General features: G+C 44.9%; 2 protein-coding genes across 2 annotated transcripts in view; one reads left to right on the top strand and one right to left on the bottom strand.

Annotated features, from left to right (window-relative positions):
- Positions 1 to 21,578, top strand: part of LOC138449261 (zinc finger protein 684-like) — a 697,253-nt gene that overhangs the window by 272,975 nt on the left and 402,700 nt on the right. The window lies entirely within an intron of this gene.
- LOC138528016 (general transcription factor II-I repeat domain-containing protein 2A-like) lies at positions 3,826 to 5,340 on the bottom strand. Its single transcript, XM_069639457.1, has one exon. It carries the CDS (start codon positions 5,338 to 5,340, stop codon positions 3,826 to 3,828), a length of 1,515 nt encoding a protein of 504 aa, XP_069495558.1.

The following is a 21,578-nucleotide window of genomic DNA, read 5'->3' as shown; positions in this document are numbered from 1 at the left end:
TCCCAAGATGAAGACATGACACATGGCCCCCTTGGCTGGTAAATGCAACACTTATAGCAACTAACAAATACAACAAGCACGACAATAATTAAACGTGTAGAACATAAAGATTTGTCGAATGCTTCCTTGCAGCAGAACAGAAAAATGTGCACAGTCTCTCAACGCCGAGTACTTCTATGAGCATGCTCGTAATCACATGTGCATTTCATTAATGACCAATAAACCCTTTCCGCACTTATCTTGTGTCCGGGAAGCTCCTGAGCCTTCCCGGACGTTGAATGCTGTTGCCCGTAGCAGCCGTGAAGATCACTCCTCTCCCCGCTGCAAAGTGCTCACGCCCGCCGCCTCCGTGTTCCTGCCAATTTCATAGCGGGTGGCTCCTGACTTCTCTGAATGCTGCTCCGACCGACGCAGCTTCGACCTCCAAACAAAATAAGCCACACCTGCCGCGCGGCGTGGGCCGCTCATAAACCGTTAGCAATCATGATCAGCTGGCCCACGCGCGCACTGCAGTAAACTACCCAGCCTCCCAAGTACTGCTGGGAATTGTAGTTTTGTTGGACTTTTTCAGTGTTTTAGCCCTCTGAGCCCAGTGTACACATGCTTTCCCTTATTCCTGACATTACCTCCTCTCCGAGGGCCCTTCCCAGGACCTGGTTTACCCGGATGTTGTCGATGAAATTGTTTAACCAACCTTGGAGCATGTACTGATTCCGCCAGCTCCCAAGAACAGTCCTCCGGCCCATAACCTGTCCAGTTAATCAGGTACCATAACCGTTGATTCCTTATTTTTGCATCCAGAATACTTTTCACTTCATACTCCATCTGACCTTCTTTCATGATGGCTGGTGGTCTCTTAGCAGTCATCCCCGGAGCTGCGGGTTTAAGTAAAGAGACATGGAATACCGGATGGATAGGTACATTTTTTGGCAAACGTAATTTCATTGCAGTGGCTGACACACATTGAATTATCACGTAGGGCCCAATGAAACGAGGCAGAAATTTTCGCGAGCCTATCAAGGCTAAATTTCGTGTGGATAACCACACCTTATCTCCCACTGCATATTTAGGACCTGCTTGTCTATGTCTGTCAGCTTGACTTTTATATTGTCTTTTGGCTTGTACTAAATTTGCCCGTGCCTTTTGCCTGATCTCCAGAAGCAACTGCTTTCGCTCTTGTAACGCGGGGATTTGTCCCACTTCTGGCAAATGTTCGGGTAGCATATTCTGCACTTGTCCATATAAACATTCATTTGGTGCCATTCCCAGGGAAGTGTGATAGGTATTATTGTATGTGAATTCTGCCAACCATAACGCTTGTACCCAAGAATCTCTGCCATCTCCCAAGTACCCTCTTAAATATTGCTCTAGGGTCTGATTAACGCGCTCTGTTTGCCCATCAGTGTGAGGATGATAGCTGGTAGAGAGCGCACAGTTGATTCCCAGCATCTGACAAAAGGCACGCCAAAACCTGGAGGTGAATTGTGAACCTCTATCCGATATTATACACTTTGGTAACCCATGCAATCTGACCACATGTTGCAAGAATAACTCTGCCAACTTTCCTGCTCCTGGTATTCCTGCACATGGAACAAAGTGAGCCTGCTTAGACATGAAGTCCACTACTACCCAAATGGTATCATAACCATTATCAGGAGGTAAATCCGTAATGAAATCCATCGAAATGGAAGTCCATAGCTGACTTGGGGTTGGTAAGGGCTGTAACAACCCTCTCTTCTTCCCATGCTCTGCCTAGTTACGTGCACAATTCTCACACAACCTTAAGTACTTCTCCGAGTCTTGTTTTACTGTGGGCCACCAGAAATATTTCCCTAGCATCTCTTGCATTTTTCTCAAACCTGCATGCCCTGCCAATGGAGAATTATGGCACCAGTATAATGCTTGCTTCTGTAATTCCTTGGTGGGCAAGTACAGTCTACCCTGATGATAGGGTAAGCCTTCTCGTAGGGTATGTGCGGGATGTGTTTTACACCATTCCTGCAGTTGTCTAACTGGTAAAGCCTTCTTGACCTGCTCAATGATTTTCTGTGTAATAGCCCCGACAATTCTTTCAGGTGAAATAACAGTTTTAATTTCCCCTACTGAATTATCCACATTTTGTTGTCTAGACAAAGCATCCGCTTTTCCATTCTTACTACCTGGTCTGAATGTAACCACAAAGTCAAATTCATTAAAATATTGAGACCAACGTAGTTGCCTAGGGCTTAGCGATTGTGCCGTTGTGAAGTATTGCAAGTTTTTGTGGTCTGTTACCACCACCACCTGATGTCTTGCACCCATCAAATAATGTCTCCATTCCACAAATGCTAATCGAATGGCCAATAATTCTTTATCCGTGATAGAATAGTTTTGTTCACACCCTGACAATTTCTTAGAAAAAAAAGCCACAGGATGCAAAATTCCCTCTTCATCCTTCTGTGATAGAATAGCTCCTACTGCCACATTACTAGCATCAGTTTCCACCTGAAAGGCTCTCTCTAGTTTAGGATGCCTTAACACAGGAGCGGTAGTAAACGCTGTTTTTAGTTGTTGAAAGGCTTGCTCTGCCTCCACACTCCATGTAAATCTCACTGCCTTTTTTAGTAGTTGTGTAATTGGACTAACGATCTTGGAGAAATTGCCCATAAAACGTCTGTAGAAATTAGCAAACCCCAAGAAGGATTGTATATCTTTTATACATTGTGGAGAAGGCCAATTCACTACTGCTTGCACCTTCCTTGGGTCCATCACAATCCCGGTGTTTGTCAATATAAAACCCAGAAATTCCACCTGACTTACATGAAATGCGCATTTCTCTGATTTCACACATAATTGATATTCTTGTAACCTTTTCAACACTGCTGTTACATGTTTTACATGTTGTTCTGGGGAATCTGAATAAATCAATATATCATCAATGTACACAATTACAAAGAGATCAATAAACTCATGCAATACTTCTTGCATAAAAAACTGAAAAGCAGCAGGGGCATTACACAAACCAAACGGCATGACAAGATACTCAAATAATCCAAACTTTGTTCTGAATGCCGTCTTCCACTCATCTCCCTCCTTCACCCGTATTAAATGATAGGCTCCCCTTAAATCCAATTTGGTATAAATCTTTGCATTCTTTACTTGGTCCAATAGAACCGAAATCAAAGGTAAAGGGAATCGATTCTTGATGGTCACCTTGTTTAATGCCCGATAGTCTATGCATGTGCGTAGCGTCCCTTCCTTTTTAGGGACAAAAAATAATGGAGAAGTAGAGTGCCTAATAAATCCTTTAGACAACATTTCATCAAGATACTCTCGTAAGTGTTCATTTTCCTTCTCTGTAAGGGCATATATTCTACTACAAGGTAATTTCGCCCCTTCTTCTAGTTCAGTGATGGGCAACCTTTTTGGCGTGGTGTGTCAAAAATCGGCAAAAGATCGAGCATAACTCGCGTGGTGTGTCACTTCGACAAAAAACATAATTTTGCGCAATTTATAGTAGTTTAAACTACAAAAATGTATAATTGCAATATATAATTGTATTTAATAAACCAAAAACAAATTATTTAACATACCTGCTTAGTAACTTCTTTGTTCATCAGTCGATTTCGTATGTTGCCCTTGATATTATTGAACTTATTTGGGGTGCCGTGAACCAGGGCTGTGGAGTCGGCTGCTTCCAGCTCCACGTCCTCATCAACATGCCACTCCAGCCCGCCCCTGCTATGAATATTCCTAGTTACGTGAGGGCGAAGATTATGAATATTCAGCCCTGCCGTGAACTGAGATAAGTGAGGGGGAGGGCAAATTCTTTAACTAACCTGCCTATTAGTGACTTTTTTGTTGCTGAATTTCATTGGCTAAATCTTCAATTGAAGGTTGGTATTTTGTACACTTCAGGCCCAAGCAAGCGCTAGTAACCTCATCTGTCAATCTGTTTCTTTTGTTGGTTTTGATATTATTAAATGCTGAGAATAAGGTCTCACAAAAGTACGTAGAAGGAAAAATTGTGAGTAAAGCTGTTGCTATATTTGTCAGGGTGCTAAAAGTGTCTGGTAGTCTGTTCCAGGCACTCCAAATTTCCTGTTCGTAGTGGCACTCATCTTTATTCTCCAAGCGGCCCCTTTCCAGATTCTCAAGCTTTGACCTCAAGTCGACAAACACCTGAGCCCAGATGCTGTCTTGAAATTCTGCAAGCTGCATCTCCAAATCATCTATTTGCATCCATTGGAAACCATTTAATTCCAAACTATTGTAGACTACTACATCAGGATACTTAATTATTTTCATGGTCTGTTCTAGGCTTCTAAATTGACTAAATCTATCAGTAAACTGGTCAAGTAACGAGTCTAAAACATGCTGGTACTTCATATGCAAGAGTTCCACTTCATTTCGTACAGCTGCACTGGCCTTCTCAAAATGCTTTTGTACTCGAGGAAAATACTTATACGTTTTAGTTTCTACATCTCGCTTGAAAATTTTTACTTTACTTTCAAAAGCTTTTATGTATCCAAACATAACATCAATACTTTTGCCAAAACCTTGTAACTTTAAGTTCAGTTCATTAACATGAACAGAGAGATCTGTAAAAAACATCAGGGTGTTGACCCACTTATCATCATTGAGCTGAGGAAAGTTTCTCAGACCCTTCTCTTCAAGAAATATCTTAATTTCTTCAAAGCACTCCACAAAGCGCTCAAGAACCTTGCCTCGGCTCAGCCATCTTACATTATTGTACATCAGCAGTCCACTGTAGGTGGAATCAACCTCCTGTAAAAGTGCTGAAAATTCTCGTTTGTGAAGGGGGCGAGCAGCTATTAAATTAACTATTTTTGTAACAACTGACATTAAGTCATTTAAGTCAGTGAATCCTGCCTTGGCACATAAAGCCTCCTGATGGATAATACAATGAAAAGGCACAATCGGATGTCCAATAGCATCTGTAAACAATTTCACAAATCCAATTTTTTTCCCCACCATGTTTGGGGCACCATCTGTCGTCACTGACACAACTTTAGATATATCAATGCTTAGGTCGCAGAATGTTTGCATAACAACCTTACATATTTCGCTTCCTGATGTACTTGTTGGCACTGATACTAACTTTATCAACTCTTCTCTCATTGTGTGACCATCAGAATATCGACCAATAATGGCCAACTGAGCATGCGATGTGACATCAGTAGTTTCATCAAGAGAGATGGAAAAATATTTACAATTCCTTATGTCTCTCTTTAATTGATGTTGTACGTTTGTGTTCAGTCTCATTATTCGGTCTTTTATGATGTTTCTACTGAGTGGTAACTCAGATATTCTCTTAATAATTGCATCTTTATTCTGCATATCGTGAAATAGAACTGGCGCACATCTTAGGAGAGTTTCTTTAATAAATTCTCCCTCATTAAGCGCTTTTGCATGCTGAGCTATGGAGTGAGCAATGCTCAAACTTGCAGAGTTTAAATTTGTAGAGCCTTTTATAAATTTAAGGATGGAGTTAGATTGGCTCTTATAAAGGTGTAGCTTCATGGAAATGTATTCCCTCCTTTCATCCTCACTTTTTTCCAAGAGCTGGGAATGATTAGTTTCAAAATGTCTATTTATATTCCACGTTCTGCTTACTACCGTTTCAGTACATAGAACGCAAAATGATCTGCCATTTTTTTCTATAATGCCATACATCTCGCTCCATGTCTCTTGAAAGGGTCGGCCACTGGTACTACCACTCCCTTTACTTAACCTTTGTTTTTTATTTTTTGGGTGCTCCATCAGTCGGCCAGTGACAGCAGATAGAATTATAGATAGCTTGTTAGGCTAGTTAACCCCTAATTGGCTAACACAACCTCCCCCTCACTTATCTCAGTTATTGTGGGCAATTACAAGTCCATGGCACCCCAATAGTTGTTGCTAATGGCGCTCACAGTTCCCCCCGGCACTCCGCTGTTCCCTGCTGTGGTGCGGTCGTAACCGGAAGTCCCAGGAGTAGACTCTCTGTGCCGGAGTTCAGGCCTACAGACAAAAGGGGTTGAAACTTTTATTACTACATGACTACAACTCCCAGCATGCCTGTATACAGCCTACGGCTCTGCAGCTACGCCAAATCTAAAACTCCCAGCATGTTGCACTTGACTATTATAGGGGGACCTTTTCTTACAAGTGTAAATTGCAATCAGGGGAGTGCCAGCATTAGATGCGGTTGGGTCCCCTGCATGCAACTGTAAACATCTGCAAGGAGTGTGAAATTAAAGAGTAAAAGTAGGCACAATCCCCTTCACTCGTCACTTTTAAGCTCCGTTTTGCAAAAACAGTAAACGCAGCTTGAAAATGATGCTTTGCAGGCGACTTTTATTAACAGATTCCTATGGAATCCGCCTGCTCATTAGCATGTGCAAATGTAAAACGGATTCTAAAGGAATCCAATGGTTTTTTTATGCCTGCATGAAAATATCATGCAGGCCTAAATAAAACTGGGTGCTCATCCAAGACGGGGGGGGGGGGGAGGGAGTAAAGCAGGAATGCAAAACTCCCTCTGTGCCCCTGCAACGCATTGGAAGGGCAAGAAAATGAGCTGAAGGTCCAAATGGAAGCGTGAAAGCAATGCCGCCTGCTTTTGGGTTTTCATTTTGCAAAAACCACTCAGTGTGAAATCACACCATAATATGTAAGCTACAAGTTACAGGGGGGGGGCAGAAGGGAGATGGTCGTGCAGCCTGGCTCCCCTCTGGTGCCCAGTGCACCCGACAGCCTCCCGCGGGCGCCGTATTGGCCACCCCCCTGGCACCAAAAGCTGCCTCTGCTACTGGCCACAACTGTACACTCATTTAGCCAGGCAACCCGGTGTAGCATGAATCCGTCTTTCCAAGTCTCCAGTGAGCTAAAGACTTGGTTGAGACTCTCCCAGGGGCCATCCACCCAAGACCAGGTCAATGGGCTGTGTTCGTGCTGGTAGAGAGACTCCCAGACCCCCCTTTGATTTTCATGTCCATTACAGCTGGGCTTGTTAGAAACCAGATGTGTAACTTCAAACTATTTAATGAATACGCTGATCAATTTCCCACTCCATTCATTGATCTTGAAACCGACGAACAGGTGTCCAGCCGTATTTTTACTATTCTTAAATGGTAATTCACAAGGGATCAGCATGAACACTCTTTGTAACTATTATATTTAATTAATCATTTACACTACAACCAACATCAAAGGTCCTTGTTGCTTATTTCCCAAATGAAGTGCAGGTTCTTGCATTTGAGAATGTCCAACATAAGCTCGATGTTTCCCTGCAAAAAAGCAATGTTTGTAACTTTTAAGCCTGTTCTTAAATGACTACTTCAATAGTCTACTTTGGCTTAGCACCCACTAATATAGTAGTATGGTTATGGTGCAACATGCGTGTAGTTTTGGCTCAGCAGCAGTTCAGCTGAGCCAAAACTACAACGCCCAGCATGCCCTGATAGGTTTGGGGTCTGCAGCAGACCCCAAACCTAAGTAGCATTATTGCTAATAATATATAAAAAATATAATCTTTCCCCACTTTCCTTCCCCTGCTTACCGTGAAGGTCAGTCTGGCAGCGACTGAATTGCAGCCTGACTGGAGAGAGGAGCGCACTGTTCCCGCGCTCCTCTCCTGCGGGTCCTCCCTAACGTCCTTGCCGTGCTGGAGAGAGGCGCGCACTGTTCCCGCGTTCCTGTCCTGCGGGTCCTCGCTAACGTCCTTGCCGTGCTGGAGAGAGGCGCGCACTGTTCCCGCGTTCCTGTCCTGCGGGTCCTCGCTAACGTCCTCGCCGTGCTGGAGAGAGGCGCGCACTGTTTCCGCGCTCCTCTCGCCGTGCTGATGACGTGTGTGCGCCAGCCCCTGCGCTCAGAAAGGGGCTGGGCTGGGCTTCACTGTCAGGCGGCGGCGATACAGTAAGTGAGTGTGGGTGGGGGTGATCACACGTCCCGCCCCCCCGCCCCTCCAGCACAGATTCTTTCATCCTCGGCGGCCGTGCAGGAGCCGAGGATGAATCGCATGAAATCCAGCGCGTGTCACCCCAAATGGCTACGCGTGTCAGCACTGACACGCGTGTCATAGGTTCGCCATCACTGTTCTAGTTCAATAACACAATCATAGGTCCTATGAGGAGGCAACTGCTCCGCCACTCTTTTGTCAAACACTTTTGCAAATTCCATGTACTGTGAGGGAATTCCTTTTTCCACTGCTCCCACCACTTGGGGCTCTACTACCTTCTCAATTAACAATGCTCTGGGGCCTGTTTCAAGCAGCATGTGTTCTTGACACCGTTGTTCATCAAACCTTACTGTCCGTAGTACCCAATCAATTTGCGGGTTATGTAATCTTAACCATGGCATTCCCAGAATCAACCCAAATTGCGGGGCTGCTATAAGGTCAAAGGTAATTAGTTCTTGAAGACCTCCTTCACAAATCATTTCCAATTCCTCAGTCTGTTGTCGTATGGGACCTGATATTAATGTTGAACCATCTACCGACTGGACTCCTTCTACCTGCTGCTTGTCAACTACAGGTAACCCTAACTGAGTAGCCAGTGATATGTCTACAAAGTTACCTGTGGCCCCTGAGTCCACCATCGCCCTAACCTCCTGTTTCGTCAAAGCAAAACATAATGTAACAAGAATGTAAAAATGGGAAGTTGTCCCACCCACCGTGTTTGCAATCCACCTGGGGAATCTTACTTCTAATGGGCCTGACACCTGTGTTCCCCTCAAGGCCGGCCCAATTCTTTTCCCGGCTCCTTTGAACTCTTTTCACCACTCTTCTGAGGAGTATTGGGACATGTTCGTATAAAATGCCCTGCTTGCCCACAATACAAACACAATTTATTGGACCTACGTTGTTCCTTTTCTGCCGCCGATAATGGCCCTCTGACACTTCCAATCTGCATTGGTTCTGCTTCACTTGCCCTTCCTCCTCTACTTCTGTCTAGTCGTACAAAAGGTGATACTTCCGGTCTCTTTTTATCACCTTTCCTTTCATTCATGCGATGATCCAACCTCAGCGCTAAATCTATCATAGCAGTACATGTGCTCGGTTGAGGCTCCACTTGTGCAATGGCATCTTTTAATTCCTCCCGTAATCCTTGGTAAAACAATACTGTTTGTTTGGCTGTTGGCCAGTCTGTCTCTATGACTAGCCTGTTAAACTGAGTTACATACGTTACTAGGTCCCGCACTCCTTGTTTTAATCCCAACAATTCCTTATCCTGAGCTAGAGATACCTCTCGGCGATCGAATAGCCGGCCAAATTCTGTCAAAAACCCATCCCAGTTATATAATAGGGGATCATCCTTTTGTACCAAGGGCATTGCCAATGCTGCAGCATCCCCGGTTAAATAGGAAATGACAAAAGCCGTTCTAGCTTGAATAGTCTCGAAGGCCGTAGGTTTACACAGGAAATGTAATCTACACTGTGTAAGGAACATCATGTACTTTCTGGGATCACCCGAAAAAACGCTCAGGGGCTGCCAAGGGGACACTACTGGGAGGGTGGACAATTACCGTGGAATTCTGACTAGAAGAGGCAACTCCCATTGCACCTACCCCCTCCAAAGGAGTTCTCTGAGCAACCAAACTTTGAACTTGAGTCTTCAAATTATCAGCTTCTTGTCTTGTCTGAGCTAATTCTAACTGCATATCTTGTAGGGCCTTTAGCACATCGGCCAAAGGCGGAGGAGTCGCTTCCATTTGGCTTGGGTGGTTTGAGTATCCCAATATGGGGGTGGCTTATTATGTCACAATACACAATAATAGGAGGAGAGGTCGACACTCTCCCCCGAACCACAGAAGCCGAATGAAGTCGACCCTCCCACCGTGGTTTGCACAGGTACCTGATATATATATATAGACAGGACACCACGTGGCAGCCAGTGGGGGGAAGAGGGTTAGGGAGAGGTTGTGGACAGGGTGAGGGGTTTTAGGAACACCGGATAGAGGGTATAGGAAAACCTAGTTTGGATAGGACTGGGGGAAGTACAGGGAAAAAGCCTACACTTAGTAATACTTATAACATCATACTCTGCAATACTCTGATTACTTGATTTCATATGTGGTATTACTGCCTGTTACCTGATAACCCATACCTTGAGAGCATCTTAATACATGTATCTCACACACTGTATGTCATTGACATGAAACAACAAAGCATGATTAGCAGATGAAACATACGATGGGAATACTCCCAAGATGAAGACATGACACATGGCCCCCGGGGCTGGTAAATGCAACACTTATAGCAACTAACAAGTACAACAAGCACGACAATAATTAAACGTGTAGAACATAAAGATTTGTCGAATGCTTCCTTGCAGCAGAACAGAAAAATGTGCACAGTCTCTCAACGCCGAGTACTTCTATGAGCATGCTCGTAATCACATGTGCATTTCATTAATGACCAATAAACCCTTTCCGCACTTATCTTGTGTCCGGGAAGCTCCTGAGCCTTCCCGGACGTTGAATGCTGTTGCCCGTAGCAGCCGTGAAGATCACTCCCCTCCCCGCTGCAAAGTGCTCACGCCCGCCGCCTCCGTGTTCCTGCCAATTTCATAGCGGGCGGCTCCTGACTTCTCCGTATGCTGCTCCGACCGACGCAGCTTCGACCTCCAAACAAAATAAGCCACACCTGCCGCGCGGCGTGGGTCGCTCATAAACCGTTAGCAATCATGATCAGCTGGCCCCACGCGCGCACGGCAGTAAACTACCCAGTACTGCTGGGAATTGTAGTTTTGTTGGACTTTTTCAGTGTTTTAGCCTTCTGAGCCCAGTGTACACATGCTTGCCCTTATTCCTGACAGGAGGTCATCGCACTGCATTCCGGCATCTGAAAGACAAAAGCTTACCAACTCTTCGCACGCTCTGGAGGCCTTCGGCGCTGCATCCCGCATCTGTAAGACAAAAGAAGGTGCGTTTAAAGACATTGGGTAACGTTAAATACTCACGTGCCATTACTCCATCCACGCCGAACTCAGTGGGCATTCCGGCATCCTTCAGCAGCTCCGAACTGGTACCTGCAAAATAAAAGGACAGTTAGTGCGCATCGTGAAGCAAGCAACAAGCGCTTACTTACGCGCTTCCGGGCGCTTCTATTCCGCATACGGGTCCATCCTCAACTCACTTCAGCCAGTCAACCGCCATCGCCGGAAACCTGCAAAATAAGAGACAGCATTACAAAAGACTTTTAAAGACATTTGAAATATTCGGAACTCACCGTTCGTGAAGTAAACGACGGACAGCAGTCCTCTGAAGTCAAGAGGCCTGCGCTACCTATCCAGTGAAGAAACTGGTTACAGCACCCTGCCCCGAGGCAGATGTAGAGCTCGGCGTTCACTTACCTAAGACATCTTACTCTTCGAGTCAGGCATACAGTGCACAGAGGTCCAGCCCAAAGAGCCAACCGGGTGCTACACATCACTTTTGAAGATACGGTAGTCGCCCAGTCAAGACCGGCGCCTCTGCGAGAATCAGGTGAGCGTTACACTCTTCTTCTGGGATCTTTGCAATGGTTTTTACTTTGGTTGGGGCAAGGGGGCGCTCAAAAGCCAGTCGGTATCCTCTACACACTCTCGGAAGGCGGGAAGATCTGTCCCCAACAACCCTGGGGCCGGTAAGTGAGGCATGATGGCAACCCTTAACTCGGAACTGATCTCCTTCACTTCCATCGTTACCCGTTTTGAAGGATAGGCCTTGGTATCCCCATGCACACATTTGACTGGTATAAAAGGCTCATCCCCCCCCATCCCAGTCCCACTTACTTCGGGTCTGATGGCTGTTTGTTGAATGCCGCTGTCTAGCAGTCCTTGGCGAGGCGTTTGTCAACCCGGACCTCCACCAGATACGGGTCTCTGCTTCATCGATATTCTCATCCCTGCATGTAGCTGATCTCCATTGTTTTGTGCTTGGGTTTTCGTGGGCAGATTCTGGCGATCTGGCCCCACTTTCCACAGTTGAAGCACTGTGGTTGGCGGGGTACACTCGGCCAAGGAGCCCCCTTGGCTTCAGGGCGGGCTGGTTTTGGCTCGACAGCAGCTTGATCACGTTTGATTCCGGACTTCGGTACCTCGAGTCTCGGTGCTCTGGTGGTTCCAGCCTTCTGGAATGCGACGGCTATATCAATGCCTTCGCTCAGAGAAAGTCGGTGATGCTGTCTCACCCACCATTGAATGGGTCCCGGAAGGGCTTCTATGAACTGTTCCAGCCTGACTCGTTCAAGTATTTTGGAGATGCTGCTGGTGGAGCATTTCAGCCACTAGTTCATCAGGTCTTGGATTCTGTAGTAAAATTGCCTTGGCGTTTCTCCTGCACGTAACCTGGTGTCTCGTAGTCAAATCCTGTATGCCTCATCATCCATTACCATCCACTCCAGGATTGTTCTTTTGATCTCTGCATATGAGGTGTCTCCAGTAGGGTTAGCAGCCTGGTACGCTCCTTGCTTTACATCGCCCCTTTATTGACGGGTGCAATGTCCCCACCTCTCGACTGGCCATTATACATTGCGAGCAACCCGTTCAAAGTCAGGAAAGAAGTAGCTAGGGTCCTCTCCAGGTTGGAACTTTTGCAGAACGAGGGTAGGGACTATGGGTTGCCCTTGTGAGGTCATCATGGCCTCTGTGACCTACTTCAAAGTGTCTTGGTTGGCTGCCTGGACCTGCATAGCTTGTTGGAAGGCCTGCCTCTCTGTTTGTGCTTGATGGCTCTGAACTTGTATTAACTGTTTGAGTTGTTGCTGGCCTTCTGCCAGTGCCTTGATGATCCCCTCCATGGCGTTGTGCTATCCCACCGCTGCCACCACTTTGTGACACAGATGAGGAAGACACTGACGGCCTGAACAAAAGGTTGCTTATTCGAAAAGGAAAAAGAAAACGTTTCTCTAATCACAGAAACTCCTGGACCTGTCTCAGTCTCTTGGAAACCCCTTTTCCTTGGGTTTCTTTAATAAGGATGAGCAGATAGGGCCCGTGTGTCAGTCCTTGTATGCTGTCAAGATCTGAGGTCCACGAATATTATTATACCTCCGTTCCCAAGTACCAGTCAGAGAAGAGCTATCCACTCGCTGACCGATTGAGGCCACAGGTGGTAGGCAGGAACAGAAAACGCCGGGTCCCGGATGGCTTTAAGGGAGAGAGAAGGGTTAGCAGGCAGGAACACCTACCCTAGGGGTATCCGGTGGCAGCTTGGAACCTAAGTTTTCCCCCTGAAGGAGTGAGGACAAGGTGGGAGGGTCCTCAGTGATGGGGAAGTATCACCTGGGAAGCAATACTTAGTTCCCAATGCAAGTACCTGATCGGGGTAGGAAGCAAGGCAGTGCAGGAAGCAATCCAGAGGTCTTGAACAGTTCAAGTGAGGCAGTCCAAAATAACCAAATCCAGAGGACAAAAACTGAAGGCAGTCCAATAAGCAATCCAAGGGTCTAGTCAGTTCCACTATACAGAGTTCCAAGGGACAAATCCAATAAGAGATGATCCAGAAGCAAAACAAGGTCAGGAATCAAGGAAATCCAAAAACAGGAGTACAAGGAGCACAGAAACGCTACTTGCTGAAGGAACAGCTGAGAAGCACTGACTGAGAGCGCTGGAGCTCTATGCAAGAGAAGGTCACGTGAACGATTAGCGGTCACGTGACCCGGAAGAACCCTATAAAAGCGCTGTGCCCAATGAGCTCCCGCGATGAATGAAGGAGCTTGCGTGCCTGCAGATGCCAGGGTGAACCCCAACGTGCTCGGGGAAGCAGGCGCCAGGGACGCCACGGCATGCAGCGTGCTCTCGGAGGCCAGGCAGGCACAGGAGCGGACGTGATCCACGCCGGTGAGATACCGCCAGACCAGGTGAATGGGACGAGTTCTGGGGGCTATGCTGTTGCGAGAAGTGCATGACATATGCCCAGTGTAGCTCCGTCACTGTTTTTTCTTCCACGGTACGTCAGTTCGGAAAAAAGCGGAAAGAACTTCACACAGTCAGTCTTATAATGGGGCTGGTGCGGCCAGAGCCAATCAGAGACTGGTAATTAGAAAAACCCATTTAAGCCCCCACAGGCCCGCCCCCTTTTCCCCAGACCACAGCTTGCCACAATGCCTCACTAGATGGCCCTGACGTATGGCACAGCACTCTGCGTCCGGGAGAGGACGACCCTTTAGGAGCATATAGTAAGCAAACTGACTCGTGGAGGGGCGTTCTGCTCTGCAAGTGTCCTTGAAGCGGTATGGGCAGGGCTAGCGGCTCATATTCATGATACCTCACCTCTGCCCCCATGGCGGAGTCCGCGTGGTCCCTAGAGCTCGGACAATCTTGAGTGGGCCAGTTCCCAACTGGTTCGGTGTCGGCCTCCCTCCACCCCCCAGTCTAGCATGTTAAGTCATGAATCCGGCTGTCAGCTACCCCGGCCGAATCCGGTGTAGGTGGTCTCATTTTGCATGGCAGTGCCCCAACACTCGTTCGGGTTTCGGCTGGGCCGTGTCAATTGGCAGAGTTCACTTCCCTGTACCCGCACCCTTACAATAGGCTTCACTCCATGGGAGACTGCCATCATGAGGGAATCTCCTAGGACCTTCTTAAAGCCTAGGGACAAGTCCATGTCTGCATCAGGGAAGTCTTCTATCCATTCCTCCTCACTACACTCTGGAGAAGTGCTCTGGGATTCCATGGGTACAGAGGGTACAATTTAGGAGGAATCCACAATGGGCTTGAATTCAGCAAGCTGCTAGTTGACATTGCAAACTTCTAAGAGTACAGATACAGTGTACTGGTTTGTTGTAATGTTGTGCCAACCTTGTGCTTGAGCACAGGAAGCTGCTCTTGAGGGTCACCTGCTTATCCAGAACAATCTCTGCAGATTAAGCTACTCGTGTTGCGGATGCCCCAATATCAGCTGTAGACTCTGCATGTGGCAGTGAATGTTGCTCTAATTCAGCTGTGGACGTAAAACGCAGTTCAGAAAATTGAAATTTGAACAGCCTTATTATTTGTTGCATGGTGGGCTTATGATGCCATTATTAGGCTTGCCCGCGTCCGATTTGCCGGCTTTGAAATTGCAGAAATGTCATGGACCAGACCGCTGCCGTAAAACGAGTCAAGCTTGTTGCGACAGACACCATAGGTGAAGTGAACCCCGCGCTTCCTCCAGAGGCTTAAGGGCTTGACTTCAATGCTTGCAACTCTCATGCAAGACTGGCGGCTTCGAGTGAGGGTTCCGGCCACGCTCCGCGTTCCTAATAGTACATTTCTTTGAACCTCTTAACGTTTTGGATTTCCCACAGTAGATTTGCATGCACGATGTAAAAGATATCAGTAACATGCGCTCTCTCCTAACGCGCAGCTGAACAATTTTGATCAGAAATGCAGTTATGACATTTACAAGTACACAGGATATACAGCTAAAGGAAAGAGGAAGGGACCCACGCAGGATGTGGGTCATAGGAGGACCTGAGACACGATTGGGGGACTTTTGTTAATACAGAACTACAGAGAACAAGGGACTTATGGATATTTGTAGTCCCATGGGTGTTTATTTTGTTTAAGTAGAAGAAAAAAGTTTAAGTTTTGAAAAGCTGCTGAGCAGCGGAAATAAAGAAAGTTGAGCATAATGCTTGCCTTCGTTCTTGACATAGAGTTGGAGGAAAGCAGTAGTTTGTTACTTGTATGAAACCTGCAAAACTCCAAGGGAAAGCTGCAAAGAAAGTAAAGGGGTCACAATTATCCTTAATGACTGTGATCCAGCACATTCTATGGGAGTGGAATAAAGTGTCTTCACTGGCCACACGTATGTTACCATGTGGACTTCTATGTTTCATCCTTACCTTTAGTACCTTAACGGTTCACTGCCATTCTGTTTACTTTATGCTAGGCAAAAAAAAAGAATGTGCTGGATTGTTACCTGCATGGTGGAATATTAGCACAAGGACAAATAGTGAGAGGTTTACCTTTTAATTCAGATGTGCTATTTACATTCAAAACAATCATTTCATTAATTATTGGCTCAAAAGTACAGATACATTGACCTACATGAAAAATCTGTGGCTTTAAACAGATGTAGACTATTGCATAGTGACATGGTAGTGATTAGTGGGAAAGGGTCAGTCCATAGATCATCTTATCCCTTATGTTTACTTTGTATGCCATGAAAAAGGCCTCATTAAATTGAGCTTCAGCAAGGAGTGCAGGTTGCTAGAAGAGCTACTTAAAGGGAAAACACAGTGCAAATCAAAAACACTAAGACCCCAAAATTGCATTTTTTGCAGATTGTGGTCCTTCGTGCATGTGGATATCCTGAGTATGTCAATGATTATTCCATTGCTTAATAGTAAAACCACTTTTTTGGGTTTTATTTGGGACACAGCAAATTGTGCATTGCTAAATGGAGACCAGGTCCTGCATGAAAAATAGAGAACTAATTCAAGCCATTTCTGGCCTTGTTCCATCCCCTCAGCATTGGCTTGATGTCTGTGTGTTCACCTTTCTGGACATGAAGCAGATTAGCTAAACTGCTCGGGCAGCAGTACTTAGTGGCAATATCAATGTTGAAATAAATGACAGTGGGTGTGAATAATGTCAGTTATGGTAGGGTTTATAATTCTGCAGAAGCCTTTCCAGCTCTACATAATACATAACAAGCACATGTCCTCCTCTGGTTGTAGGAATAACAGCAACCAATGGGAATTAATTTTCTATTCTTTCCAATTTTCTCACATGTTGAACAGTGCAACAGAATAATATCAACAATAAGCACCATTCGTACAGTTGGCAAGGTGGGAACATTGCTCACTTGTCAAGCCTATTATTTATATATACATGAGACCTCTAATCACTATAATTCAAACAAAAAAGAACATCTGAGACAGGGTTTCACAACTGCAGGTCACATTTTTAATATACAATATACATAAAAATAAGAAACACTCGAGTGGACCTCAGTTGAAACCACTACCAATTTATGGCGAGTGCAGTAGTGAAGTGCCTGAATTGTTCACCAGGCTGCTTTTTATATTAAGCTGAGCCTGCATCAACATAGGTAAATTGTTATTCATTTGTAAAAGATAATAATGCAAATATGTTCAAACTACCTACACAATGATGCACCTATTCCCAAGAGGGCAGGACAAATGGCGTATTCGACAGATGTTCCTGCTATGTCAAGAGACTTTACTTTGCTTTATGGCACAATCACATACTTTATTCCCCAGTTCACGGCCAGTGACTTAAGTTTGAGGTCCTTAAACACAGAACTCGCCTGCCCTTTGCTCCAACAATAGTCACCTTATTTGCACAACCTTTTAAAGATACCTTTCATACTTTTTACAATAATGGAACGGCTGAACATTATGATTCAGTGTGTAACTAACTTTGCTTAGTGTGGCCAGTCTTTACATAACTTTTAGCTTCGAAAATGAAGCCATATTGAAACAGCTTTTCTCACTTTGCTGAATGGTTCGTCCTGTTTCAGTCTTATTCCACCTACGTTTATCAGTGAAGGGCAGGCGGCCAAAACATGCCCTCTGCATGGACCCAGTCGACTTCTGTCATAACACGTTCTTATTATGACTGACAGAAAAGGCCACAAAAACATTTCCATTTTGATTTACTTAGTGAAACTGACAAATGCAACCCATTTTGAACATTGCTAAAATAACAGGGTTTTGATCACAAAAAGGGATTAGCATAGGGCTAAGAAAAATCCATACATATATATAATATTTCCTTGTAGACAATGGCTGCAGTGGTGGTTACCCTCAATGAGGACAACTTTCAGATTCCGAAGTATTAACCAGTGTCCCACAAGGAGTGTTTCGTACCATCTGGCACCAAAACCTGCCTCTGCCTTATGGGTTTGTTACCCGAATCAAGCAAATGTACTCCTGGCCAAGAGCATATAAGTTGAAAGACGCTCACTAATTGGACTCCCAGCGATTGTGAGAGAGGCTCTTTTCCAATTTTGGAAATACCTTTTTCTTGCCCCATTCTGATAAGGGCACTGCTTTTAAAAGATTCCTCAAATGTTACTGACCCTTCTGTCTAACAAATTGGTTGGCCAATTTGTTAAAGCAACACGGAAAGCCTGTTGCTTTACCAATCTCTACTTCACGGAACAAGGAAACTACATTACAGAATGATCCAGTGAATGACCAATTGCACACATGTAAAATGATGGAGACGGGTGAGATGTTCTTCCAAGCTGAGTTTAATCCTGTCCAAATGAGTGACAAAGCTAAGACTCCAGTAGCCCAGGGGTTATGCATGGCAGATATTGTACTGATCAATCCAGATGAGTACTACTATATGGGTACTCATCTAGTACAACATGGGTTTACAGTAGATAGGGTGCAAGTGGTCTAGAAAGATTTTCCCTTAATGTACATATACTCTGATTACACATGCTACTTATTCGTGACATGGCTCCCCAAAAAGCAAAGCTTTAAGTCACTAAGTATTTGCTACCTCACTGGCCAACAGAACAAACCCACACAAATGGACAGTGAATAATGCAATGCTAGCTTGATACAGTTCTTGCCAATATTCAACTTTTTAAAGTGCTGTTTCTTTTTCCTAATTTTTTTACAAGAGCAGCAATGTCTAGCACAACGGAAGGACTTGCTGAAGGTCATAAGACGGGAAAAGTAATTTAAACATTTGTCTTTGGAATGGAGTCAATTACCTAGCATCAATGTGCACTATGTTTGAAGGCCAAGTGCACAAAGAGGATGGGACAGTTGGAAAAGGTGTCTTGATAACAGGGACACAGCACTCGAACATAGATGCAAGCATGGAAGAACTCCATGTGATTGAAGATTTAAACAGCGTCACAAATATGTTAATGAGTCCCATATTTAACACCATTTCTGCAAGTAAATATATAGAATGGTACAGCTCATGTGGCGAAGCACAAGGTTTCCTGAAGGACCAGCTAACAGGCAATCTGAGATATCATCAAAACTGGCCAGAAGTGTCAAATTAAGCATCAGTGTAATTTGTGCATCTTCTCCAGCTGACAATGTTAATGTTAAAGGTATTTGTACCGTGCCCCTTAATTGGTCCCCAGGCGGATCTGCAAACAAGAAGGCTGAGTATGGTTAGTCAGGTGAAGAGGGAGTAGGAAAGTGAAAAAGGTGATGTCCTGTTGGCAGCTTCAGTTCGGTTTTCACCGTGTGAATATCGGATCAATGTGAGTCCTTGTGTGCTGTTGGTGCGACTTGTGTTTATTTGTTTTTGCGGTGTGGTGAAGTGCATGCGGTTTGCTGTGCGAGAAGGTGGTTGTGTGGATTTTGTATGCAGAAATTTGAGCTTTTGTGTTTGTGGGTTATGTCTTTTTAGCCCTTATAATTCTTGTTCTGTGTATCCAGTTGTCCTATGGGCTAGGCATATTATTTCTCTTTTTCTTTCCTGTCCGTCTAATTGTTAGGTGTGATGGCGTGGCAAGTTCCCAATTGTGTTATTTTTGACCTTTGTGTACCAGGTTAGAGCGTGCATTGTCCCTCACTCTGGTATTAGGAAGGGAGCAGGTAAAAGTACAGCACTGTTTCCTGTCAGTGGTCCATTGCTGCCTGTGTTTACTTTGTAGGCCACAGTGTTATTGATGTATCATCCTTACCCTTCCATTCCAATGTCTCTCTGATCGTTCTTTGGTATGATTCTAGCTTATCTATCCTTCAGTTGGTAAGTTGATATGTCGTAGATTGTTCTTACCTTACTTCTGTTGATGGGCGATAGCTTGGGGAGATATGGACGATCGGTTTCCTCTCTCAGCATTGTTTCAGCTGTGTATGTACCCCCATAGGCATTCTTTCTAGTTATGGGGTGAATAGCTAATATTTGAGGAATTTTCTGAATAGGAGGTGATCTCTTGTGTTAGTTCTTTGGTAGCTAGTTCCAGGTTTTTGGAGTGAGGTGAGAGAAAGGATCCTCTGAATTTTCGTTTGTACAGTTTTAGTTCCAAACAGATGTCCCTGCTGGATCGAAGCGGCCTTGTTGGGCGATATATGTTTGTTTTCTTTTAGGAACTCTGCGCCTTGATCATTGATTGCTCTGTGCGTTATGCACATTGATTTGAACTTGATTCACTGTTTTATTGGTAGCCAGTGTAGTGTTTTCAGCACTTGTGTGATGTGTTCTCTTCCAGGTAGTTTGAGGAGCAGTCTGGCTGCTGCATTTTTTGTCCACTGGAGTTTCTTTAGATTTCGTTCTGGCATGCCCAGATATAGGCTATTGGCGTAGTCTACTTTGGACATGACAAGAGCGACGACGATGAGTGTTTTGTTGGCGAATGACAGGAATGGCAGGATCCTTTTTACCGCTCGCAGGAGAAAGAAGCTTTTCTTGATTAGAGCGTTTACTTGTGGCTCTAGAGTAAGTTTGTTGTCCATCTTGATTCCCAGGTTTTTTACAATCTTCGATGGGGCTAGCTGGGGTTGTACAAAGTTCTGTTGGCCAGGGGATGTAGTGGTTATCTCCTCTGTTTTTTGGGATGATCATTATTTCTGTTTTGCCTGGGTTGAATTTGTGGTAGTTGGAGTTCATCCAGTTGTATATTTCATGAAGGCAGCTCTCTAATGTTGTGTTTTCTTCTTGTGTGTCTTGTATTTTGTAGACTATTTGTGTGTCGTCAGCGTAGTTGTAACCAGCGAGGCTGTGTCTTTTTTTATAATCCTGATTAGTTGAGACAGGTAGATGTTGAATAATAACAGGGAGAAGGATGATCCTTGTGATACTCCGCATGCAGATTCTCTTGGGTTGGATTTTATAGGTTTGATCCATAAGGTTTCTGTTCTGCTCGTTAGGCAGGATTTGATCCTTAGTAAGGCGCGGTGAAGATTCCAATTTCTTCCAATCTCATGGTGAGGATATCGTGGTTAACTGTCGAATGCCGCAGAGAGGTCTAGAAGAATCAAAGCGGTACTATTGTCTGTGTTTGCCTTTAGATCATCCCAGATTGAGAGAAGTGCTGTTTCCATTCCTCTCATTGGTCTAAAACCTACTTGTGCCTGGTCCAATAGGTGGTGCTCTTCTGTGAATTCTTGGGTTGTTCTATATATGTATGTTTCCAGCAGTTTAGCTGGGTACGAGAGGTCTATAGTTGGAGAGGTCTATAATTGGAGAGGTCCTCCACGTTTCCTGCGGTGACCTTGACGAGTGGCTTGATGTATGCTGAATTTAAGGATTGTGGCACTTTCCCTGTTGTAGAGGTTTCTGTAGTGGTCCATGGGTGTTCCTTGTGAGAGGATTGATTTGTAGATGTCTGGGGGGGGCAGGGATCTGTTGGGGGATCCTGTTTTGTTGCCTTTGGTTACCAGTTTGACGAATGTCTCCACTGATATTAGGGGGAGGCTTTGGAGTTTGTATGGGCATTCCTCATTGGGGTGGGTGGGTTGCATATTGCCGTCGCATGGTCTGCTTTGTATGGTCATGATTTTGGTTTGAAATGGTCTGCAGAGTCATTCCATAGTTTCTTCGATGGTATTAAAGTGTCGTTGCAGCCACGTGGGTTTTTTATTTAGTTTATGATTTTTAAAGAGTTATTTTTGAGTGTTTGGTGCTTTGAACATTCTGATGTCATAGTATTTCCTTTTTTGTATTTCCTTTTGTATGTTGTTG

The sequence above is a fragment of the Ambystoma mexicanum genome, chromosome 1p, assembly GCF_040938575.1.
Source record: "Ambystoma mexicanum isolate Mex_15411 chromosome 1p, UKY_AmexF1_1, whole genome shotgun sequence".
Classification (NCBI taxonomy): domain Eukaryota; kingdom Metazoa; phylum Chordata; class Amphibia; order Caudata; family Ambystomatidae; genus Ambystoma; species Ambystoma mexicanum.
Note: the sequence above shows the minus strand (reverse complement) of the source record. Positions and strands in the feature narration are given on the sequence as shown.

Coding starts and splice junctions, on each gene's coding strand:
- LOC138528016 (XM_069639457.1), bottom strand. CDS start 5,340: ATGCAGAATAAAGATGCAATTATTAAGAGAATATCTGAGTTACCACTC.